General features: G+C 38.8%; 1 protein-coding gene across 4 annotated transcripts in view; it reads left to right on the top strand.

The window, feature by feature from the left end:
* LOC134355745 (monoacylglycerol lipase ABHD2-like) overlaps positions 1-26,315 on the top strand; it is a 101,315-nt gene that overhangs the window by 41,245 nt on the left and 33,755 nt on the right. For all 4 annotated transcript variants that reach the window (XM_063066092.1, XM_063066093.1, XM_063066095.1 and 1 more), the window contains exons 4-6: positions 5,659-5,834; positions 6,692-6,859; positions 18,554-18,737. In XM_063066092.1, coding sequence (XP_062922162.1) covers positions 5,659-5,834; positions 6,692-6,859; positions 18,554-18,737 — 528 coding nt within the window. The remainder of the gene's footprint in view (positions 1-5,658; positions 5,835-6,691; positions 6,860-18,553; positions 18,738-26,315) is intronic.

The following is a 26,315-nucleotide window of genomic DNA, read 5'->3' as shown; positions in this document are numbered from 1 at the left end:
ATCACATTTGACATCTACGGACATGATTGACATGTCTGATTTGTTTTGATAACGAGAGACAGGTAAAAATATAAGAGAATTAAGCCTTTTGGCCCACTGAATCTGCTCCACCATTCCATCATGGCTGATTTATTATCCCTCTCAACTCCATTCTCCTGCCTTCTCCACATAACATTTGATGCCCTGACTAATCAAGAACTTATCAACCTTTAAATATACCTAATAACTTTGTCTCCACAGCTGTCTGGGGGCAATGAATTCCATAGATTCACCAGTCTCTGACAAAAGAAATCCTCATCTCACTTATAATGGGTTGTCCTTGTATTCTGAGGCTGTGCTTTGTGGTCCTGGACCCCGCACTGTTGGAAACATCCTCTCCACCTCCATACTGTATTCGATTTGTCTTTCTGAGGCCTCCATTGGCTAGAGATGACCATGGATATTACGCAAGCCTGAGGGGTATGATATGGAGAGCAAGCTCCCCTCTCCACGCAACTGATGAACCCAAAGGAACGGCAGAGACCGATACAGTTTAGTACCAGCAGCATCGCAGGAGTTGCCAGTTAGTATTGAGCTCAATGAGGGAGTGCCTTAGGGACTCCACCTCCGGATTTTTCCGTCGGGGTTTACTCCTGAAGCCTTCCCCATGAGTGGGTGTAGCTGCAAGGCAGCGGAGGTTTAAGATCAGAATTTTTCTTATCCTAGATGAACTGCCAACCATGCCCGAAACAACTGCTTTTAAGGTGCCAGTAACCCGCCTTCGCCCCTTCTCCTGTCAGCGGAAACAGTTCCATCGGCCACGTGTGAAGGCCAGGAGCTGAACTTGGTTGTCAGAGGCTATTGCGGTGCATGCCATTGGGAGCACTTAATAGGTCGTGGGAGCTTGTCCCCATTACCATCCCCAGTTATAAAAACCTTAAGAACTATATTCAATAGGCCTTTCAATATTCAATAGATTTCTTATTCTTCAAAACACCAGCGCCAGCGAGTACAGGTCCAGAACCATCAAATGCTCCTCATATATTAATCCTTTCATTCTGGGATAATTCTTGTGAACCTGTTCTGGCCTCTCTCTGATGACAGCACATCCTTTCTTAGATAAGGGGTACACAGCTGCTCACAAAACTCCAAAGCCCTATATAGTCTCAGCATTACATCCTTACTTTTACAGAACTGTGCAGAAGTCTTCGGCGCCCTAGATTTTTTATATGAATTTTGTTTTAGACGTTTATTTTTTGTCTTCTACATCAGTATGTCAGTAAAAGAGCAAATTTTAGATTTCCAAACATTCATTTTCCAAAAAATTAAATGTTGCAGAGAAATTTTTGTATTTTGTTAAAGAAAGTAACATACTAAGTAATAGGCCACTTTTCAAATACAAATTTAATTACTTTGTACGTATATAATCCAGAGCATGATTAAACAAAGACAACAAAATGATCAATTACATAGTTGAATGAACTAAACTGATTAACTGACACAGGAAAGGGTGTAGAATCAAACTGGGTGAAGAACAAACATACTAAAGGGTGAGAGTGTGGAAAATTTGACAGTTTAACCTTCAAATCATTAGTTTGTACACCATGGCAAGGGTGAGCTTAGCAACAAGACACAAGGTAGTCATCCTGCATCAGCAAGGCCTCTCCCAAGCAGAAATTTCGTGGCAGACAAGAGTTTCAAGAAGTACTGTCCAGGCCCTTTTGAAGAAGCACAAAGAACAGGCCAGGTTGAGGACCAGAAACACAGTGGACAGCATGGAATCTGAGTGCAGCAGATGAGAAATGCAACAGACTGATGTCCCTTCTAAATTGGAAGAAGTCCAGCACTGCTTTCAGCTCTGTACTCACAGAAACCACTGGAACCCAAGTATACCCCTCTGCAGTCCAGAGAGGTCTTGTCAGAAGGGGTCTTCATGGAAGAGATGCTGCCAAAAAGCCTTTCCACTGAAGTTGAAACAAAGCCAAGAGACTTACCTACGCACAGAAACACAAGCACTGGGGTGCTGAACAATGGCAGCAGGTGCTCTGGACTGACGAGTCAAAATTAGAAATTTTTGACTCAAACAGGAAACCGTTTGTCTGTAGAAGAGCTGTTGAGCACTATATGGATGAGTGTCTGCAGCCAACAGTGAAGCACGGCAGAGGATCCCTATAAGTTTGGGCTGCATTTCTGCAAATGGAATTGGTTATCTGGTTAGAGTTAATGGAATCCTCAGTGCTGAGAATTACAAGCAGATTCTGATCTGTCACACAATACCATCAGGGAGGCACCTGATCGGACCCAACTTCATTCTGCAGGGGACATTGACCCCAAACACATGGCCAAGGTCATAAAAATCTATCTTTAGCAAAAAGAAGAACAAGGGTTCTGGAACAGATAGCCAGAAGCAAGCAAGACAGCCAAAGTCTGCAGGAGAACTTGACAAGTCTCCAAGATGCTTTGAACAACGTACCAGCAGATTTTCCTATAAAACTACATGACAGTGTGCCTAAGGGAATTGATGCAGTTTTAAAGGCAAAGGATAGTCACAACACATGTTTATTTGATTTATTTTTTTTTACTGGTTCCAGCTCTTTATAGTCATTTTTTTTGATATTTAGAAACTTTCATTTCATTACTTTTGAAGCATCTTCGCTTTACAATTTTTTTTAACTTGTGCTTCAGACTTTTGCACATTATTATATATTCTAATCTTATTGAAATGAATGCTAATATTGCATTTACCTTCCTTACCACCAGCTCAACCTGCAAGTTAATCTTTAGGGAATCCTGCACGAGGTCTCCCTAGTCTCTTTGCATTTCCCAATTTCGGAATTTGCTCCCCAATTAGAAAATAGTTTTCACTTTTATTCTTTCTATTAAAGTTTCTTTGACCATTCTCCTAATCTGTCAAAGTCCTTCTGCAGACTCCCGGCTTCCTCAACACTACCTACCCCTCCACCTATCTTTGTATCATATGCAAACCTGGCCACAAAGCCATCAATTCCATCATCTAAAGCATGTAACGTTAGGAGAAGCGGTAACAACACTGACACCTGCGGAACACCACTAATCACTGGCAGCTAACCAGGTCGGGCCCTCTTTATTCCCACTCTTTGCTTCCTGCCAGTCAGCCATGCCAGTATCTGTGCTAGTATTTTTCCTGTAATATTCTTGTTCTTGTTTAACAGCCTCACGTTTGGCGCTTTGCAAAAGGTGCTGTGCAAAAGATAACTGAAAGTAAGAGTTTGTGGAGTTGGTGAAAGTTAACCATGAGATGAAGAATGTTTATCAGGAAATAAAACAAAGGTCATTTTTGGGTTGCTAAATTGTTACTTGATGTGCAAAGTTCAGAGTAATTGACAATTAATTTTAATAGCTGAAATGATAAAACAGTGTAATAAATTTAAATCTACGGTCTGTATAAAGGTAGCTGGGAATAAGTTGCAAAGCACGCATGAATAGGTGGGTTGTTTGGGTAACAAGTTGGTATATGGAATATAACAGTAAGGACTGTTACTCCATTTTGATAGCGGAAATGTTCCTTTAAAATATAATTGTAAATAAAATGGTTCAGGAAGGCCTTTGTGTGTTCTTGTGTATTAACAGTACTTGAGGCAATGAAAATGGCGCTAGCGAACAACATAACCAAGGTCGACATGCTTCAGATAGTTCACAAAACTACTTATTTCACTTCTGTTTACTTTGTCTTTTTCTTTCAAATATGATCCTGCTGCTGTTGGAGCCTGTTTTGGTGGCATGTTTTCAGGCTGACCGAGCGATCTGACACTTTGCTGTCTCTGAGGAGTTTCGATGAGGCTTTGAGTGAAGTGTGTGGCCTGGAGGCCAAGCAGCCTGAAGAAGGAGCGCAAGCCCATGCTAGACTCTATTTCTCACCAATCCCGACGATTAAAGTGTTGAGGAAAATTGAAAACATCGAGGATGAGAAAGGAAGGTGAACAGGTGCTCACCACCGTCTACCTGTTGATGACGAAGAGGGACTCTCTCTCCTTCTTGCTTGCTGCTCCCAAAGGAAGGTCTCTGAATTTGGATAGTCTCTCTCATCCTCTCACTCGATGCAGCCAGAATCCTGGGTTTTGGGCAATATTCAATCAATGCGGTTTGTGAATTGGACTCTGTAGTTCATGTTATGATGTGTTTCTGGTTGCTGCTTTTTTTTGTTCCGAGAAAATCTGCAGGTGCTGGAAATCCAAAGCAGCATACACAAAATGCTGAAGGAACTCAGCAGGCCAAGCAGCATCTGTGGAAAAGAGTAAACAGTCGACGTTTTGATCCGAGACCCTTCTATTTTTGTGCGATTTTTGATTGGAGCAGAGTAGTTCTGCAGCCTGAAGATAATGAATCGATACAACACTAGATTGAACTGAACTGAGCTGAACTAAATATGCCTGGATGGTTTCAATGATTTGTAGTTTGGTGTTTTATATTCTGTGTGTTTTTACTTGTTTTTTGCAATTTGCGCAATTTGTTTTTTTTGCACGTTGGGGGTTTGATATTTTTGTTTGAACAGGTTCCATGGTTTTCTTTCTTAGTTTCGTGACTGTCTGTGGGAAGACGAATCTCAGGGTTGTTTACTGCATACATAGTAATAAAAAATGTACTTTGAATCTTTGAATCTTTTGAATCTTGAAGGTGCAGTGAGTGGTTAGGAATGCAAATGATATGTTGACTTTTATTGCAAATGTTTTATGTACAAGAAAGAAACCTTGTTATCATTTACACAATTTTAGATTGAGCACATCAGGAGTACTACGTAAAATTGTGCTGTCCATTATCTCTGTGAGGTTAAACTTGGAGGCAATGTGACGTAGTTCAGTAATCGCAGTGATTTGATGGATATATGGGGCTGTCATCTGAAGAATTTGCTTACATTCTTGGAGCACGAAGAATGAGAGACAACTTCATTAAAAACAATGAGCGGGACCAATGGAGTGGATACCTAGAGGATGTTTCAATTTTTTGGCTACAGCGTTAGACATGGTTCTGGTTAAATTAATTATTTAGTAAGCTGGTGGATTTTCCTTTCCTCTCTGGTTTTTTATGCACCTTGGGGATTTTCTAGCCTACCAAGCTATGGATGACGAGCTGTGCAACGATTTAAAGCTAGGTGATAAATTTTTGAACACTGGAAATTAAGAAATGAAGACTAGGAAGGAAAAATTAGGTAATTGATTACCTACTTACCGACTTAATGGATTGATTTTTGCAGTTAGCAAAGTATGTTTGAAATTTCTTGTGGCGTATGTCTCCTGTTATTACTTATTTCATAAGTAGGCAAATAATTTTAGTAAAATTTTACTAAATTTCCTTAGTTTAATAAAGTTTTCCTTATTAAAATGATTAATCAGTTTAATAAGGAATACCCAGACTTATGATTAATTAAAAATTCAGTATGGCAACCAAATAAAAATATTACTTTTAGTTTATTTTATTGGGTCTCTGGAGAATTCACTTTTCAAATGGCAGTGATAAGTGAAAAGTGGAAAGTTAGACATCTCATAAAATGTCTCTGGATAAGATTAACAGTACTGCTGGCAAAACACTTCCAACTACTGAAATATGTGGCAAGAAGGAGAGATCTGTTTACGGAGAAAATGGGATGTAGAATAATGTGCTTATGAAGGGGCTAGTAATTTCGATGTTTATATTGTTGGACAGATACATTCCACCCCTCATTTGGGGAAAGAGTGGACACGTACAGACAGCTTTATATGGTAAAATGGGACGTGTAAGTTCTCCTCATCCCTATGGTTTACGCAAGTATCTCCCTATGCCAGATGGAGCTACTGCAACGTGGGATCTTTTTGAGCCTTTGGCAGAGCACAACACTGGAGGTAAGTGAAATCAAGTGTGACTGTAGAGCATTTTTGGTGGAATTTTGAATAATTCATACAATTGTCATTCTTCCATCCAAGTACGTAAAAGAAGGGTGATTGATTTGAATTCCAGTTTGTGACCTCGGCTGTTGCAGCGATAAAGTCATTATATTGCCTTCTACACAGCAAGATTTGGGAAAGCTGAAAGTAAATTATCATGTGTTCTTTTACTTCTATTCATTATCCAGAAACAATTTAAAAGCTTGGAGTGCTTGCTGAGTAAGGATGCTATTTAATTCACTGAAGCTTTCAGATGAATAGTACATCAGCTGTAAGTTGACGCACAATGCTAGGTAATGCGTTGGTCATACACTGTTGAGGGTTCTGATCCCCTAATCCATGAAGGTATTGGTCTTGATAAATTTCACGCATACACATAGCTCAATGAGCAAAATGCAAAAGTAGTTAAAGATAAGTGGTATATTTTCAAATGAAAGGTAGTAGATTTATGGAATAACAACATACATCAAAGTTGCTGGTGAACGCAGCAGGCCAAGCAGCATCTATAGGAAGAGGCGCAGTCGACGTTTCAGGCCGAGACCCTTCGTCAGGACTAACTGACTGCGTTCACCAGCAACTTTGATGTATGTTGCTTGAATTTCCAGCATCTGCAGAATTCCTGTTGTTTAGATTTATGGAATAAATAACTTTCTGTACTGCATATTGGCAGAGGGGACAGAATTAAAGGAAATGCGCACAGTCCAGAGGACTTGGTGTCTAGGTCAAATACCCTTTTTCTGGGAGAAACAAATTTCTTATCAAGCTGTTTAATAACACTCACTTTATTAATACCATGAATTTATTGTATTGGATAGAGGATATTACTATGGTGATTTGTCCTGGGATCGCCAATCACAGTGAAAAGCAGTATATTCGAACATTTGTCGATTATGCTCAGAAGCACGGATACCGGTGTGCTGTTCTCAACCATCTCGGTGCTTTGCCAAATATTGAACTCACCTCTCCTCGTATGTTTACATACGGTAAGGCAATTTTCACTTACCATTTTCTTGCTAATAGAAAGAAACATTTTACAGGGTTGTCATGACATATTATGCCATCAATGTGCAGTTACAGAGAATCTAAACATCAGTAATATTCCAATATTTATGTAAGCAAAGACTTTGTCATACAATATAACTCTGATGTTCTAAACTAATGCATTTTCCAAATACTTCTATTAATATTACAACATTTTAAATTCACTTTTTAGATGTTACACAGTGTCATAATGAATTTTCCAGTGTACCAGGTAAATTCAAAAGGAGCCTGGGGACAGAAGCCCTAGTGAGTGGAAAGTGAATGAAGCAAACATCAACTGCTGAGTAGATAGCAAATCATCTGCAGTACCCCTCACCCCCACCAAAAAAAAGAGAATGGCAGTAACATTTCCAAATAGATAGATAACAAATTATCAGAGTTTTGTTAATTGGTTGCTGACAATTAATTGCACTAAAAGCAAAGATGAATATACATTAATATTTATTATGATAAAAATTCAAGTTTACACCTTTTTCCATAAATTGGTCATTTGTATGGTCGTCATTTGTCACATCCACACATGGGTTGTGCAGATAATGCAATGCAGATATCCTTTCCGAACTTGATCTGAAATCTCAGCAGCAAGCTTTACTGATCTCTTTACCATCACCTGTTTGGGGGGGGGGGAGAAGGGGGGGACGGGCTGTGGGGAAGAGGATTGCAAAACAAAACTCCCCACTCTCAGAAATTGCAGAAATTCTGGTTCAGCAATTCATAGGTAAACAAAGTACCTCCATTTGTAGGTGGTAGATGAGGAAGATAAATGATAAGGCAAGATGGACTGTGTTGCAGTTCTCAATCTCCTTGATGTCTCATTCTGACTCTTATTCGAAGAGGAATTTGCAGAGTAGAATGGTCTCAGCCTGAAACATTGACAGTTTATTCCCCTCCATAGGTGCTGCCTGACCTGCTGAGTTCCTCAAGCATTTTATGGGCATTGATTTGAAGAGTAGACAAGTCTTTTTCCTATTATGTGGGGATTGAAAGGGAAATATGTAGATGCTTGAGGGAAAAAAATGTAAATTAGATGACCTTTTAAGAGTACTTCTGATGACCCTGCATTTCCAATCACTTGTCATTTTAATTCTCCATTCTACACATAATCTCTCACTTTCATCAACAGTCTTCCAGAAAGGCTTAATGTAAGTTTGAGAAACAATGCCTCACCCAAGTAGACATGCTAAAGACCCCATAACTCAAAATTAACTTCAGTAGTTTCAGGTAATCCATCATTCTGATTTGTCAGAGCAGACTGGTATTAAAATAATGACATCCACCCAGTGTTAATTCAGTTTCCCTCTAACTAATCTGCTGAATAGTTACACTATTCTTTTCTTTCAGGTATCTAGCCACTTCTGTATTCTGGACCTCACTGTTCCTGTACATTTTTCTCTCTCCAAATTAATTTTCTTTTCCACTGTTTACATTCCTCCTGATGGAGCTTTGATTAAAATGATAGCTTTTGAAAGCAATGTGTTGCCTGAGTAAACCCTTTGTTTCCACACTATGATAGACATTTCTTTTACTTTCTCCACTACAATCATCCTTTTGGTTCTTGGAACTTAAAACATAATTATTTTCTTTCTTTTGCACTTGGAAAATCATTCAATGGAAGATCAGCTTAAAACTTAAAAAAACTACATTTCCCTCTACAGAAATGCTGAAGAAATGATCTACGAACACACAAATTACGAGCAGAATTAGAGCACTATACCCGTTGTGCTAGTTAAAAGGACCTTGTTCTAATTTGCTCAGTATTTCTAGAATACAGTTTATAATTAGTGTTATGTAGAACCCCAGTGGGATTGTATCTGGAATGTTGTGTACGGTCTGGTCTGTTTACCTTGGGAAGAATATTCATATGATTATTGGATTAGGATTGTGAGTTTGTCAGATGAGAAGCTAAGAAGACTGGACCTATACCCTCGAGTCTAGAAGAATGAGAGATGATTTAACTGAAACACAACAGCGTAGATGCTGGGTTGAAGTTTCCCTTGGCTGGTCTGTCTACAACAGTATTAAAATAGAAGTTTGGCTATTTGGGGCTGAGACAAAGAGGAATATCTTCACTTTGAGGCTCATAAATCTTTAGAATTTTCTACGCAAGGACAATCACTGAATATATTCAAGAGATTTTTACATATTAGGGAACTTGAGGAATATGGAGCTTGTTCAAGGAAATGGTACAGAGGTAAAAAAAAAATTAGTCATGAATTAACTTGAATGGTGGATCTGCCATCTGAGAAGCCAATGTCTGCCTACTCCTTCTGCTTTTTGTGTTATATTTGGCTACTTGTTTTTACTTGTGATTAATTTGCTGTGCTGTTGTCTTAACAATAATGATACCTATTTTGGAGGCTGGGTTTAGTATAGTCAAATGTTCTCTGCTCCTTAACAGTAAGTTAACAAATTTCACGGCACATGCCGGGGATAATAAACCTGATCCTGATTCTGATATCACAACTCAAAGTCTGGAATATTGCCCTTTTAATTTAGTGGTTTGGCACGCCATTTGCAGACTGGTTTGAAAAGTTGATCCAAAGCCTGCTATCTGGTGAGATATAACTAGCTAGCCTATTATCCACTTCCCCATGTGTATACACTCAGTGGTCACTTTATTAGATACACCTGTACACCTGCTCATTATGCAAATATCTAATCAACCAATCATGTGGCAATAACTCATTGCATAAAAGCATGCAGACATGGTCAAGAGGTTTGGTTGTTCAGATCAAGCATCCAAATAGGGAGGAAATGTGATCTACGTGACTTTGACCATGTTGTTGCTGGTGGCAGATGGGTTGGTTTGAGTATCTCAGAAACTACTGATCTCCTGAGATTTTCATGTGCAATAGTATGTATATAATGATCTGAAACAAGTGTGTAGCCTTTTGTGGTTAAAGTTGGGCAGGAGCTTTCCATTTTTCATGGAGAAAATGTTTGTGGATCAGAATTTTATCAACTGTAGCAGCAGGTGTAATAACAGGGAAGTCATAAAAGAACTACATAAAATGCGAGTTACGTCATAAATAGAGTAGTCTCTACTAGTCAGGTCACAGACTAAGAATGTGATGGTATTACAAAGAGTGCAGAGAATCTTTCTAAGGGTTTTGTCATACTAAGGCAATTTTGATTATGAAGCGAGATACTAACTAAGCTTGGGGTTTTCTTTCAAAGAAGGTTGAGGTAGATTCTATTCTCTTTTCAAGGTTTATTTTATATTGATGAACAGGAATGAAACAATCCGTTGAATAAAAGTAGTCAATAATTAAAGTGACATATGTTTAAAATGATTACTGAAGGTTTAAAAGGGAGTTGAGGAAAAACCTATATGCCCAAAGACTGTTAGAGGCTTGAAAGGGTGGCAGGTGCAGAAATTGAAAGCGTTTAAGGGCGTTGAGCTATAAGGTTTTAGATCAGGAGGTATGAAGTGCCTAAGTAGCACTGTCTTTTGGCTGGCATGGACACAGTGAGCTCATTGGGAGTCACCTGTGTTGTAAGTATCTATGATTATATGCCTCTAATCACTACTGGTAATTTAGTAAGTGCAATGATTGAAGATCACATTAGGATTAATAGGTTTTCTTGGGGAAAATTAGACTCCCCTGTGCTGCCTAATGTGTAAAGAGTGGCAGTCATAGGAAAGAGCAAAGGTAACCACTTTCAGGTGAGGGTAGGGAGAAAAATGTGTTCCAGTGATGTTAATTTGACATTTTAAAGTATATAATTACTATTTGAAAATTATCCATTAATATCTAGTTATGGCAAAAACTTTATTGTAATTTGTTATCCTAAGTGTTAGAAGTATGTACAGTTATATGAGAGGCAAAAAAAAGTTTAATAGTCTTTTTCCCAGGGTGAAAATACTTGAGGATATAGCTTTAAGGTTAGGGGGGTAGTTTACTTTCCTTCTACTTCCTTATGAGTTTTCAGAGATTCAGCATGACATCTAAAACTTTGACAAACTTGTGTAGATGTGTAGTGGAGAGTATATTAACTTACTGCTTCACTGCCTGGTATTTGGAAACACCAATACCCTTGAACAGAAATCCTACAAAAAGTAGTGGATACAGACCAGTCCGTCACTGGTAAAGCCCTCCCAACCATTGAGCAAATCTACATGAAACGCTGTTGCAGGAAAGCAGCGTTCATCATCAGGGACCTCTACCACCCAGGCCATGTTCTTGCTGCTGCCTTCAGGAAGAAGGTAAAAGAGCCTCAGGACTCGCACCACCAGTTTCAGGGACAGTTACTACCCCTCAACCAGAGGGGATAACTTCACTCAACTTCACTTGCCCCAACATTGAAATGTTCCCTCAACCAATGGTCTCACTTTCAAAAACTCTCCATCTCAAGTTCTCAATATTTATTGCTTATTTATTTACATTATTGTTTCTTCTTTTTGCATTTGCATAGTTTGCTGTCTTCTGCACTCTGGTTGAATGCCCAAGTTGGGCAGGCTTTCATGATTCTGTTATAGTTACTAATCTATAGATTTGCTGAGTATGCCCACAAGAAAAGTGAATCTCAGGTTGTATATGGTGACTTTGATAATACATGTACTTTGATAATAAAATTTACTTTGAACTTTAAAGATTTGAAATACAAGTTTATTCATAGAATAATAACTGCCCAGAACATACTGCTGCAGAAGTATGCTAGAAACAGTTATGATAGCAACAGTTAAGAGACATTTAGACAGACACACAAATGGGTAGAAAGTAGAGGAACACGGATTGTGCGCAGACAAATGGAATTTTTTGGTATCATGGTCGACATGGACATAGTGAGTAAAAGGATCAGTTCATGTGTGTACTCTTCTAGGTTTCAGTTTTTGATCCATATCCATGCAAATCAAAAAAACTACCAACCTAATTTCACCTCTGTCACGGGGTCAATCACCCTGCAGGTCAGGCCTCAGCAAATGCACATTCAAAAAACTAACTTGCTGGTAATGAGCTCCAGATTGTTGGATGAAAAATGTTGCTTTATTCTTATCTGTTATATTTAAAGATGATCTTAAATCTGTTTTCCACCCCCCCCTGCATTTCTTCTGCTTTTGACATCTCTATGAGAAACTGGTCCTTCGTATTTACTGTATTTAGGCTCCTTTATACACTTCAGTCAAATCTGCCCTTCAGGTGCCTTTGTTTTACAGAAAAAAGCACCAGCACTACTTATCTTTCTTAGCTCAAACTTTCCAGTGCTTGTATCATCCTCATAATTCTTCTCTGTGTTTCTGTAATGTGACCGCAGTTGTATGTAGTTCTCGAGTTGTGGTCTAGCAAGTACAGTGCACACTCCTGGAATAAAGTTTCTACTCTTTTTTTTGTGGCAACTAATAAAGCAAAGCAGCTCATATTCCTTTAAAGTAATCTTTCAACCTGACCTTTTCCTTCTAAGAATCTATGTTACTTGAAATTTTATACACAATTTTCCATATCTCAAGTAGCTGCTAGAATTTACAGCTATGTCTACTGAAGTTGTAATAAATTAGAACATAATTTGCATGGTCAAGAGAGTTCTTTGGTAGTGGCATGAGCTCTGTATAAATCAAAAAAGAAAAACATCTCTGAGAGTTAATTTATTATTCACAAGTGCGTGATGCTTCATGGAGGTGTATACACTCAGTTCCACTTTATTAGGTTTACCTGTTCATTTGCTCGTTAATGCAAATATCTAATCAGTGGCCACTGTATTAGGTACCCCTGTACACTTGCTCATTAAATTAAACATCTAATCAGCCAATCATGTGGCAGCAACTCAGTGTGTCAAGCGGTTCAGTTGTTCTTCAAACAAACATCAGAATAGGGAGTGAATGTGACTTTGACCAGGTGGTGCCAGTTTGGGTGGTTGACAGTTTCAGAAACTGCTGATCTCCCGGGATTTTCACACACAACAGTCTCTATAAACGTCCAGTGATGGCAGTTCTATGAGCGAAAATGCCTTGTTAATGAGAGAGGTCAGAGAAAAATAACCGGACTAATTCAAGCTGACAGGAAGGCGACAGTAACTCAAATAATCACGAATTACAATATTGGTGTGCAGAAGAGCATCTCTGAATGCACAAAACATCCCCATGAAGTGGTTCAGAAGACCACAAATATACACTCAGTGGTCACTTTATTAGGTACTGGAGGTGTATAATAAAGTGGCCACTGTGTGTAATTTATTACGTTTTCTTGCTTGGAGATGATTATGAATTTAATTTCACTTTCACCTCAGTTTGTGATGATAGCTCACTACAGAAATGTAGCTCTGTCTTAATATTAGATTTCCTGGGATTCTCAACTTCACAGTTAAATATTGTTGATGAGTTGGAGAGTTGGGTACTGCTTTTGACATTTCTTTTAATATGAAAATATCTTCAGGAATTTAGCTTGGTGTAGACTTGAAGACACACAAAAGAAGGGATTTTTTTTGCACCTTGCTGAACAGTATATTGAGGCTGTGTTTTTGTCTAACTTCTTGAGTGTTGCTCCAAGACTTATTTTGCTGTCCTTGTACTCTCGTTGAAGTTAATAGTTAACGTAGCAGTTTATTCTGACTCTTAAGAATGTCTCTGTCTTTCCTTTCTTGTACAATTTACAGGGATGTGAAAACAGAGTTTGTAAAATCAGACAGCAGACTGTTAGTGACTTTAGGAAAATGCAATTATGATGTGTTTAAAGAGTATAGATTCAAAGAAATCTAGCGATCGGACATAATATCTGCAAATGCAAGTAGATACATCTGACCTAAGTTATTAGCCTGAGTTTGGACAATCATCTATAGGTACAAGAGTGCTAAATTTAAACACACAAGGCCACATCCACTGTGCTTTCTAGATCAGCTATAAAAAGTACAATGAAATTGTTGGGAGTATATATTTATCAGAATGAAAGCGCAAACAAAAATCGTTTGAGACACTTGAGACACCGGGACCAGAGAGAACTTCCAATGATCTGTGTAATTTGGAAGTTTATATGATATATTGATGGCTCAGTGTGTTCCCCAGAAACTCACTGAGGCCCGTGTTTCCACATATCCTTTAAATTTGCTGGGTTTACTAGAAAGTTCATAATATCATGTAACATCTTTAAAAAATGAGCTTAAAATGTGTTGAGACGATAATGTGTATAACATCCAATTGTCAGTAGAATGTGCCATTCTGGCAGCATCAAAATTCTGACTACAGGATCATTAGCATTTTACTGTATTTTCACTGGAATGAAGTAGTCAAAGAGGCAAAATTATACAGGCAATACCCTAAAAAATATAAACCGAAAATGCTGGAGCCATTGAATGCCTGTAAGAGTGATTAAAAACTTGGAGTACTGGAAGGTAAGAGGCAAGTATGCACATGTCATCAAGACACTAAAGAAGTTTTAAAGTGAAGAATTTGCTAATTTGGGTTGCTTTTGCAAAGTATTGGCATAGATGCTTTGAGCAAATAATTTCATGTACTTCAAAATTCTATGACATTTGAGCAGTATAACGTGCCTGCTTACTACTTCATCAATCTTGCTGGTGTCCAGCATTATGACCCTAGGTTCCCTAGCTGCATTTTTCCTGTTTTAGATCTGGATTAATGTCGTAATTTGTTTCTGTTGGTATGAGCTACTGTAGGAATTTAGCAGGAAAGGTAGCATCTATGGAAAAGAGTAAATAGTAGACGTTTCAGGCCAAGAGCCTTCTTCAGAATTCTTTAGGTCAACTGTTTACTCTTCTCCATAGATGCTGTCTGACTTGCTGAATTCCTCAAACACTTCATGTGTTTTGCTTTGTATTTCCAGCTTCTGCAGATTTTCTCGTGTATGAGTTACTGTCACTGCTTTACTTCAAAGTTCTGCTTTTGTGTTGAATCTCTTTTGTGATTCTGTTGATTAGAATTGCCAAAGGCTGTAATAATACATGTTCAGGTAGATAGTATTTTTGTATGAAGTTCGGTATGTCATGACCATTAAATGTTATCTACTATTTGATCCAGGCTGCCTGAATGCAGGTCTAAATTAAAACAAGGGATGTTTTTATATGGGAACTAGATAATTAGGAAGGCCTAAAGCCCTTTTCTAATAAACTTTTACCTGAATTTCACCCATGGTTGAGTAGTGAGAAAACATGTTCACACCTGTGGATATTCCAGAACTATTGAATCAGATGTGCTTCATGGATGTTGCTATTTTCAGATGCTGGTGCCAACTGATTATAGTGTTTCCACAGCTCATCAATTAAAAATCTATCGTTTCACATCTGTTTGAATTTCAGTTTGAATGGAGTTTTCAACATCAGTTAAATGATTAAGATTCATTAATCATTCAAGTTTCGGCGTATCATTTGTTTTAGTTCATTGTCCCTCATAATTACATTTAATAATCTAAGTATATAATTTTGGAATAATTGAAAGATCACTAAGATTATGTTTCACTTACATTTGGAAAATTTTAGTATTAATAACTATACGCTATGAGCACATCTCAAAACCTTAGTTTGGATGTGTAATCAAAGAGCAATGTTCTGTCTCTTATGCTGAAGCATAATTTATTTCCACTTCCTTTTTTGAATTGCAGAAAATACCTTGAGTTGCTTTTGTCTTTTGGCATTAGGTTGTACTCTTTTTCTGTCTTTTATTAAAATAACATTTTGATAACTTGCTCACATTTTGACCAGACTGAATTAACCAAATGCAAATGAAAAGGCTTTTCCACTATTGATGGTTACATCCCATAAATAAAAGCACAGAGCAAAAGCAGAGACAGGTCATTTTGTTTTAAAAGCTATATCTGTTGTTCAGTCAGGTCATGGCTGATCCCCTGTAATTAATTCTTCATTTGGATGCTACAGCTTTCATTCTTTACAAATACATTTCCCATGCATGTGCCAGAAGAGTATACATATAATTAAAAATTTATTGCTATTAGTTAAGCAAAACTTAATTTCATTTAATTCTCTTTAAATCAGTCTTAACAGTTGTAAAGGATTGTACCAAGGAGATGTCCAGCTGTTTTTATTTTTTTTTAAGAAAGGTAGCTATTTGGAAAACCAGTAAACTTTATAAATTTATTTTGCCATGAAAACCTTTTTATTTTATTACAAATTCAGAACATGAGATTATTTTGTGAATTTTTCGATGCATTAGGTTTGACATAGCTGTTCTGGTACTGTGACTGACTAGCACTCTTCTCAAGACTATTTTGACGTACTGCAGGAAGATGGCAATCAATTGAGAAACTGAACAACCTATAAACTCAGTTTGGTTACAAGAGGTGGAAAGAAATAACCCAGATATGTTATTGCACTTCTTCTGTATCCATTCTCGTACCTTCTGAAATCTGATGAAGTCCCAAAGTTTCTTGCGCCTGAATGCTCTTTTTTTTAATCTTCTTTTTCTATGCAGACATGATTCTTCCACTGTCATTGCCAAGAATTGCCTTCTATTGCTATGGGAGTTGGAAGAGAAATGGCAATGTTAAATTTTCTTGGTTGATTCCTTCCAAGATTAATGCTTGATAACTTATACAATAAAATTTATATCATAAAATTTCCTTATTTTATTGGTTTAATCACACTAATAAAATGAACAGAAAGTTTCTTCACTTGTTCCTTTTTAGTTGCATATTCACTGAGTTTTAAAATCAAGCTAATACTGCCACCTCTAATTCTACCCTTTTGTAGAAACTCAAAACTTGAGATCTCTTTGCCTGCTAAATGCTTCCTTCCAACTTGGTTTTACAAATTTCAGCTGATGTTTTTGGCATTTACAACATAATAAAACATAAGACCAGAGTCTGGCTACTTGGCCCAAGTCCGCTACACCATTCCATCATAGCTGATTTATTATCTTTCTTGACCTAATTCTTCAGCCTTCTCCCATAACCTTTGAAACCCTTACTAATCAAGAACCTATCAGCCTCTGTTTTAAATATACCCAATATACTGCCCTCTTTGAATGTCTGTGGCTATGAATTTCCACAGATTCACCACCATCTGGCTGAAGAAATTCCTCTGCATCTCTGTTCTAAAAGGACATCCTTGTGTCCACAGGCCATATAGCCGTATCCATCTCTTACTTTGGTGTTCTGCTCTGTGGACCTTGACTCATTTTTTATTCCTTTATCATGACAAGATTAACATGATAAAGGAGTTGGTTACTTGAGGGTAACGCACATAAAATGCTGGAGGAATTCAGCAGATCAGGGAGCATCCATGGAAATGAATAAACAGTCAACATTTTGGGCTATGACCCTTCATCAGGACTGGAAAGGAAGGGGGAGGATTCCAGAATAAGAGATGGAGGGGCGGGGGGGGGGAAGGAGGACAAGTTAGAAGTGATATGTGAAGCCAGGAGGGTGGGGGATGAACTAAAAAGCTGGGAGGTGATAAGTGGAAAAAGCAAAGGACTGGAGCAGGAGGAGCACCGGGGGAGGTGAGGAGAAGAGGTCAGAGGCCGATATGGGGAAATGGAGAAAAGAGAGGTGGGAAGGGAAAGCATTACTAGAAGTTGGAGAAATCAATGTTCATGCCTTCAAGTTTGAGGCTACCTAGACAGAATATGAGGTGTTGCTCCTTCAACCTGAGAATGACGTTATAGTGGCAGAAGAGGAGGCCATGGACTGACATGTCGGAATGGGAGTGGGTGTAGGAATTGATATGGTTGGCCATGGGAAATTCTGCTTTTTGTGAATGAAGTCGAGATGCTCGACAAAGCAGTCCTCCAATCTATGTCAGGTCTCACCAGTGTAGAGGAGGCTCCATTGAGAGCAGTGGATACAGTAGACAACACCAGTAGATTCACAGGTGATGCATTGCCTCACCTGGACAGACTTTTTGGAGCCCTAAATGGAGGTGAGTATGAAGGTGAATGGGCAGGTGTAGCTTTTCTGCTGCTTGCAGGGATAGGTTACCCACTCACCCCATCTTTCTGCTGCCTTAACAGGAACAGAGCCTCTTGTCCACATTTACTACCCTGTGAGGTTCCGCATCCAACACATCATCCTCTGCAACTTGTGCCATCTTCGACGGGACCTTACCACCAAATAGATCTTCACCTCTCCACACTCTCTGCTTTCTGGGATTTCTCCCTCCATGATTTCCTTGTCCATTTATCCCTTCGCATTAATATCCCTCCCGGCATTTGGAGTTGTATCCATCTGCAGCCTACCTGTCTGGCTGAATTCCATTCTTACTTTTGTTAGTATAGTTGGGCAAAATTAAAGAATTGCAGAATATATTGACTTTTTATAAAAGAAAAATATTTGTTCAAAATTACTGTGGAAATGGTCTGTTCTGCAAACCTAGGATTTGTTAGGTACATCTTCCAACTTAAATATAATACAGAAAGATAGAATGAAAGTGCATGTAATATGGTTTATTAGTCAGCCTTAATTTGAATTAAAAACCTTGAAAATGAATTCTAAAACATTAGCAGCATTTGCATTCTGACAATCATTGGAATTCATTAAAATATTCGTCATTTTGAACCATTTTAACTCTAAATTAGCATTTTTAAATTTGTCAGATTACTGGAACATTTGGATCACAGTTTGTGTGAGAACTGAAGTAAAATGGTGATTTAGGTCTTCAAATAAATGGTTTGAAATTTGTTTTTATCTTCAATTGCTTTGAAAATTAATCTTTTTTTTTTAATATGTGTGTAGGTTGTACGTGGGAATTTGGCGCTATGGTAAACTACATAAAGAAAACCTTCCCTCAGACCCAGCTGGTGGTTGTGGGTTTCAGTCTTGGTGGAAACATAGTTTGCAAATTTCTAGGAGAAAATCGAGCCAATCAGGAAAAGGTTCTTTGCTGCATCAGTGTGTGTCAAGGCTACAGTGCACTACGGTGAGTTGAATTAAAATCAAAGATATAATTGTATGTATTCCTTATCAAGGTGCAAAAAAATGTTGACTGTACTTAAAAACCAATTACCTCTTGTATTCAATCCCAACCAAGACATACTTGGTTGCTGGGGTTGGCTTCAGTGTTCTGGAGCTAAGTAAGTACAAATAATGAATTCTCATGCACATACACAAAAGAACTTGGAAAAATAGTAACCAAGATTAATGCACAAGGTCAGGATCTGATCCCTCTGTGATGGTCTCCTTTATTCAGTAATAAATTGACGTTGATTTAAAGCCAGGCATGAATAGTTCTTTGTATGCGGGAGCAAAACCCAGGGGAGCCCTTACACCCTACAATCAGCCTTTACTTCCTTGATGATGGAAAATATTGAAACTTTGGTTATGAATGTATGGCAAGGCAGTTTAGTGGATACATAATGAGGCTAATAGTTTAGAGACCCAAACTAACAATTTGGAATCACAAGTTCAATTTGCTAGGAATTTTATATGAAAGGTTTAATAAAAAGTGAAATGAAAAGCTGCTTTAGAGGCAACTGGACCACAGTTGAATGCTCATTTTAAAAAAAAGTATTTCCTTTTAAGGAAAGAATGAAAGTACCCGTTAACTTCTGAAAGAAGTAAGAGGTACATGATCGGCCATTTGTTTTTTTTTAATTTCAATATTATGATGAATAACTCAGATGCTTACTGCAAACAGAGGCGAATACAGATTAGTTGAATCACGTTGACTAAGTGTTGGGAAAAATGGATTTTATGCAGATTGATCGAAGGGAATCTTCTAGATTAGTAGGGCATTTTACAGTTCAAAGTTGTGACCTTGAATGCATTGAATTAATTTTTGTACAAACGTTCACTTGGGCCTAAGGAGACAGTACGCTTTGTAACATCACTTTGGGATTGCAGTTTTGAGTTCAGTTTAGGAGGAATTTTGTTCCGACTTAATGTTTTCAATTTTACTATGTATTTGAACGTTACAAATATTTAGTTGTAGAGATTCAGATTGTTTCTTTTTCCCCCCATCAGTCTTGTACATAGCTGAGACCTGAATTTCCTTTCAAATGGATTTCAAGACATTAACTTTAAACTGTTGTTTTGGTTCATTTTGAAAGGATGTTAAAATATATAATATTTTAAAATATTTTGCCTAATCTAGTGGATCCAATGATTCTATTCCTTGTATTCAATAAAAAAGACTTGCTGCTCGCCTACCTATTCTCCCTATATAAATAAAGAAAATAGATTTAGTTCAACTCAGTGCTCTTAGATCTTTCTGTACAAAATGGTTGTAATATACCTGCACAATATTGAAAAATCATTTTTCAAATTTCCAAATTTCCAAATTTAGCAGCGGAGGCCTTTTGAAGGAATAGAAAGATAGCCGGTATCTTTTACCCAGCATCGAAACATCTAAAATTAGAGGAGAGGTATTTAAGATGAGAAGTGAAAGTTCAAAGGAGGTGCATGGGGCAAGTTTTTTTTTACAGAGTACTGGATGACTGGAATGTGGTGTTAGGAGTGGTGGTGGAGGCAAATAACATAGGTTTTTAAAATGCTCTTAGGCACGTGAACGTGCAGAGAATGAGGCATTTGGGTCATGTGCAGGCAAAAGGGATTAGTGTCAATAGGTGTTACCAGCTTAATTAGTTTGGCACAGCCTTGTGGGTCAAAGTGTCTGTTCCTATGCTGTACTGTTCTATGTTCTTATATTCAGGACAATAAAGTGTGTCAAAGATTTAATCTAGATTCAGTAGCAAATTATATATCTTTGGAAGGTGGTGTTTTCAGAAGTGAAGAGTGTAGCAAAGCATCATATTACAGAGGATGAAATAAAGGGTTTGTAATCTTTCATAACTCAGTGCCTGGTTACCAGGTAGCCCTGAGAGGCAAATGAAGAGTCTTGGAGGTTTTTATGATGTTTTTGCAAAATAATGTGTAACAGCTGCAACTTTCTGATAAAAGTCCTTAGAAATCAACTGACAGGAATAAACTGAGAATCAACCTAGTACTTTAGAGCTGATGAAGTTCTCTGTAGAATTTCCTTTTATCCTCTCTAGTATTAAAGTGCCAGTTTTTGTTGAAGTTACACACATAAAAGTTGCTGGTGAACGCAGCAGGCCAGGCAGCATCTCTAGGAAGAGGTCTCGGCCTGAAACGTTGACTGTATCTCTTCCTAGAGATGCTGCCTGGCCTGCTGCGTTCACCAACAACTTTATGTGTGTTGCTTGAAATTTCAGCATCTGCAGATTTTCTCGTGTTTGCGTTTTGTTGAAGTTCTGTGGGTTTGTAAAATCCAGTAGTATAAGTAAGTTTATAGCACTTCTAGTGAAACATGCACTGAGTTTTTGTCGAGATTGGAACATTTCCCTTTGGCAGAGTTCCTCTATAAAATTTGAGCCTAAACAATCCCAAAATGATCTTTTTCAACATTTCGGATCTTATGTTCCTAGTACACTGCATGAGACCTCTAGTGTTTGAATAACTGCCCTGCAGCTGTGGAACACTAATCCCTTTAATTAAATGGTGTTGAAAATGTTTTTCTTTCATTGTACAAGGTGAATGGGTTTTCGTTATTTACAAGACATGTACATTGTGTTACAGAATGATCAGTATCACAAGGAAAGCTGCTTGTTCCTCTCGTTAGTATACAATTGGTGCTAACTTTTATCGTCTGCTCACTTATATTTGGTAGTTAAATACAGAAGCCAGAATCAGGTTTATTATCACCGGCACATGATGTGAAATCTGGTAATTTAGCAGCAGCAGTTCAGTGCAATACATAATCTAGAAGAGAGAGAAAAAAATAACAATAATAAATAAACAAGTAAATCAATTATGTATATTGAATAGATTTTAGAAAGTGCAAAAACAGAAATACTGTATATTTTTTTAAAAAGTGAGGTAGTGTCCAAAGATTCAATGTTTCTTTTGGAATTGGATGGCAGAGGGGAAGAAGCTGTTCCTGAATTGCTGACTGTGTGCCTTCAGGCTTCTGTACCTCCTACCTGATGGTAAAAGTGAGAAAAGGGCAGCCCTGGGTGCTGGAGGTCCTTAATAATGGACGCTGCCTTTCTGAGACACTGCTCCCTGAAAATGTCCTGGGTACTTTGTAGGCTAGTACACAAGATGGAGCTGACTAGATTTACAACCTGCTGCAGCTTCCTTTGGTCCTGTGCAGTAGCCCTTCCATACCAGACAGTGATGCAGCCAGTCAGAATGCTCTCCAAGGTACAACTATTGAAGTTTTTGAGTGTATTTGTTGACATGCCAAATCTCTGCAAAGCCCTAATAAAGTATAGCTGCTGTCTTGCCTCCTTTATAACTACATCGATATTTTGGGACCAGGTTAGATCCTCAGAGATACTGATACCCAGGAACTTGAAGCTGCTCACTCTCTCCACTCCTGATCCCTCTATGAGGATTGGTATGTGTTCCTTCATCTTATCTTTCCTGAAGTCCGCAATCAGCTCTTTCGTCTTACTGAAGTTGAGTGCCAGGTTGTTGCTGTGGCACCACTCCACTAGTTGGCATATCTCACTCCTGTATGCCCTCTTGTAACCACCTGAGACTCTACCAACAATAATTGTATCGTCAGCAAAGTTATAGATGGTATTTGAACTTTGCCTAGCCACACAGTCATGTGTATATGGAGAATAGAGCAGTGAGCTAAGCACACACCCCTGAGGTGCACCAGTGTTGATTGTCAGCGAGGAGGATATGCTATCACCAGTCCACACAGATTGTGGTCTTCCAGTGAGGAAGTCAAGGATCCAATTGCAGAGGGAAGTATAGAGGGCCAGGTTCTGCAACTTCTCAATTAGGATTGTGGGAATGATGGTATTAAATGCTGTGGAGAGCCATTGAGATTGCGTCTGCTGGAGACCTATTGTGGCAGTAGGCAAATTGCAATGGGTCCAGGTCCTTTCTGAGGCAGGAGTTCAGTCTAGTCATGACCAGCCTCTCAAACCATTTCATCACTGTCGATGTGAGTGCTACCGGACGATAGTAATTAAGGCAGCTCACACTATTCTTCTTGGACAGTGGTATAATTGAAGCAAGTGGGAACTTCTGCCTGTAATAGTAAGAGTCATGTCACAGAACGTAAACCAGCACTTTGGTTTTGCCTCAAAACATCATTTGATTTATAAAATTCAGTTTTAACTTTAAAATCTTTTCCATAGATGCTGCCTGACCTGTTGAGTTCTTCCAGCATTTTGTGTGTGTTTCTTTAGATTTCCAGCTTCTGCAGAATTTTCTCGTGTTTATTAACTCTAAACACCAACCTATCCCCAGAAAATTTACTTCTCCTGAACGGAAGGGGATTGCATGCTTCTTTGGCTTAGATTTTAAATAACATGTATGTATGGAGTGTATTTATATACATATACAGAGGATTCTAGTTAATTGGGACACATTGGGACCACTACGTTTTGGCCCAATTCGGCGTCTGCCCCAATTAGCCGAAGTTTCCTGAAAGTAGTTAAAAAGCTATAAAAAAAAGTTGAACTACCATTCAACTGAGCAACAAATTATGTACTTAAATGAAATACAGAACAAATTAGAATACTACTATTGCTATAGTACTATTAAATTGTCTATTGGTTCATATAGCTGTTGACGGAGGAACATCCTGGGAACACTGCCATGCTCTTTTGATCGACTGTAAATAAAAATTATCGCAGGCACCTAGCAAATAATGGACTATTTTCATACAATATTCATTTTCATTGTAACATTCAAAATGATTGTTGATACCTACAAATTCTTTGTAGTTCCTAACTTGTTAAGGTAGTGAAATTGCTTCATTTCACTCCCCACTGTTTTTGGCTTCTCCAAGCCTGAATGTTTGAATTGCAGTGAGCAAAGTAGTTCTGAATTGTTTTACTGCTTACTTCTCAGTGATAAAAATCCCTGCTTTTTGAACACAAATACATGCAATTGATTGTTCTCTCTAAGCCCACTGTAGTGCCTTAACGGCCACACAAATGCACACCAATGACACTATTTAGAAACTGTTCGACAACAGTCTTCTGTCCCAATTAAGTGGCATTGTGTCCCAAATAAACAAAGGGAATCCCTGCTATTTTATCCATTAGTTTTAGTTCTTTAAGAGTTGTCCCAAAAAAACAGCTGTGCCAATTATTTGGAATTTACTCTTAATATATACAGTTGAAGTCAGAAGTTTACATACACCTTAGCCAAATACATTTAAACTCAGTCTTTCACAATTCCTGACATTTAACCATAGAAAACATTCCCTGTCTTAGGTCATTTAGGATCACTACTTTATTTTAAAGAATGTGAAATGTCAGAATAATAGTAGAGAGAATGATTTATTTCAGCTTTTATTTCTTTCATCACTTTCCCAGTGGGTCAGAAGTTTACATACACTTTGTTAGTATTTGGTAGCATTGCCTTTAAATTGTTTAACTTGGGTCAAACATTTTGGGTAGCCTTCCACAAGCTTCTCACAATAAGTTGCTGGAATTTTGTTCCATTCCGCCAGACAGAACTGCTGTAACTGAGTCAGGTTTGTAGGCCTCCTTGCTCACACACGCTTTTTCAGTTCTTCCCACAAATCTTCTATCGGATTGAGGTCAGAAAATTATGTCAAGTCTGGTTCATCCTTGGGAGCAATTTCCAAATGCCTGAAGGTACCACATTCATCTGTACAAACAATAGTACACAGGTATAAACACCATGGGACCACGTGACTGTCATGCCGCTCAGGAAGGAGATGCATTCTATCTCCTAGAGATGAACGTACTTTGGCGCAAAAAGTGCAAATCAATCCCAGAACAACAGCAAAGGACCTTGTGAAGATGCTAGAGAAAACAAGTAGACAAGTATCTATATCCACAGTAAAACGAGTCCTATATCAACATTACATGAAAAGCTGCTCAGCAAGGAAGAAGCCTGTGCTCCAAAACCACCATAAAAAAGCCAGACTACAGTTTGCAAGTGCACATGGGGACAAAGATTTTACTTTTTGGAGAAATGTCCTCTGGTCTGATGAAACAAAAATTGGACTGTTTGGCCATAATGACCATCGTTACATTTGGAGGAAAAAGGGTGAGGCTTGTGTTACGAGAATAAACATAAAATTAAGATGTTTTGCTGGCCTGGGCTAGCATCAGTGGCATCAGCAGTTGGTCTGCCACCTGCCCTCAGGGGAAGGAGAGATAAGGAACAATGGAGCAGCGTCTGGAGATGTGTAATGAAGGGATGTGGGAGGGAGAGCTGTCTGGAGCGGCTCCCCCCTTTGAACCCTGAACTGTTTGAAGTGATGGACAGGCGATACCCCAGCAGGGGGATAAAAAGGGGACAGGTTTGCTAAGACGGACACACACGCCACCCGAGGTAACGAGACCCTGGAAGCGGTGCGCTTCTCACGAGTGGGTGAGAAGTCCCAGACAACGACAAGGGTGGAAAGGTACGATCAGCGGGAACCCGGTGTGTGTCCGCCCTTGCCTGGGTGCCGGGTTCACTGCAGAGGATCGACCGCATCTGGAGGAGGGGTCACAGTCGGTGACCTCAGGTGACATCACCAAGGACCTGCCCAAAAGCTGTTGTGAGCCATCCCGCTGGTCTGTGAGTGAAGCAGTGTTCTGAATGATCAGTTGTTCCTATTCTGTCTCTCTTCCCCCACCTTGTCCATCGCCATGGCAACGATTACTGCGAACTGAACTACAAACTGGACTGAACTTTGAGTCATTTTGAAATTGGTCATTTACCCCTAGACAACGATAGAGCTTGATTGATGCTGTTATCTTAATTCTGTGCACATGTGTGGTTATCATTGTTGAATTGTTGCATTTATTATCCTTTCGATTACTGTGTTGCTTGTTTCTTTAATAAAACTTTCTTAGTTCTAGTACTCCAGACTCCAACTGAGTGATCCATTTCTGCTGGTTTGGCAACCCAGTTACGGGGTACGTAACATAAGTGGGGTTCTCGTCCGCGATTTTGAACGCTAAATTTGGGACGGAGTAAATTGATTGGGTTAAAATTCCCGAAAGAAAGAAAAGACAAACAGCAGAAATGGAGGTTGAGGAATTTATAAAGGCGCCGACCTTGGAGGCATTAGAGGATGCCAGGAAATCGGAATTGATAGCTGTGGCAAAACGGGTGAATCTTGCTAAGGTGAAGTCGACAATGAGGAGAGAGGAGATACACAGAGCTATTGTAGAGCACTATGTATCTAAAGGTGTGTTTCCCCAAGGTGAGCTGGGGGAGGTGTCTATTGAAAAACCTGCTGGAGACGCGGTACAGGTACAGCTGGAAAAACTGAGACTCGAGCACGAGTTCCGGGTACGGCAGTTAGAAAGGCAGGAGAAAGAGAGAGAGTTAGAAAGGCAGGAGAGAGAGTTAGAAAGGCAGGAGAAAGAGAGAGAGTTAGAAAGGCGGGAGAAAGAGAAAGAGGTAGAAAGGCAAGAGAGAGAAAGACAGTTGGAGAGAGAAGAGAGAGAGAGGGACAGACAGTTGGAGAGAGAAGAGAGAGAGAGGGACAGACAGTTGGAGAGAGAGGAGAAACAGAGGGAAAGGGAATTTGAGCTGGAGA

Source organism: Mobula hypostoma, chromosome 13, assembly GCF_963921235.1.
Source record: "Mobula hypostoma chromosome 13, sMobHyp1.1, whole genome shotgun sequence".
Taxonomy (NCBI): domain Eukaryota; kingdom Metazoa; phylum Chordata; class Chondrichthyes; order Myliobatiformes; family Myliobatidae; genus Mobula; species Mobula hypostoma.
This window is presented reverse-complemented; position numbering and strand designations above follow the sequence as displayed.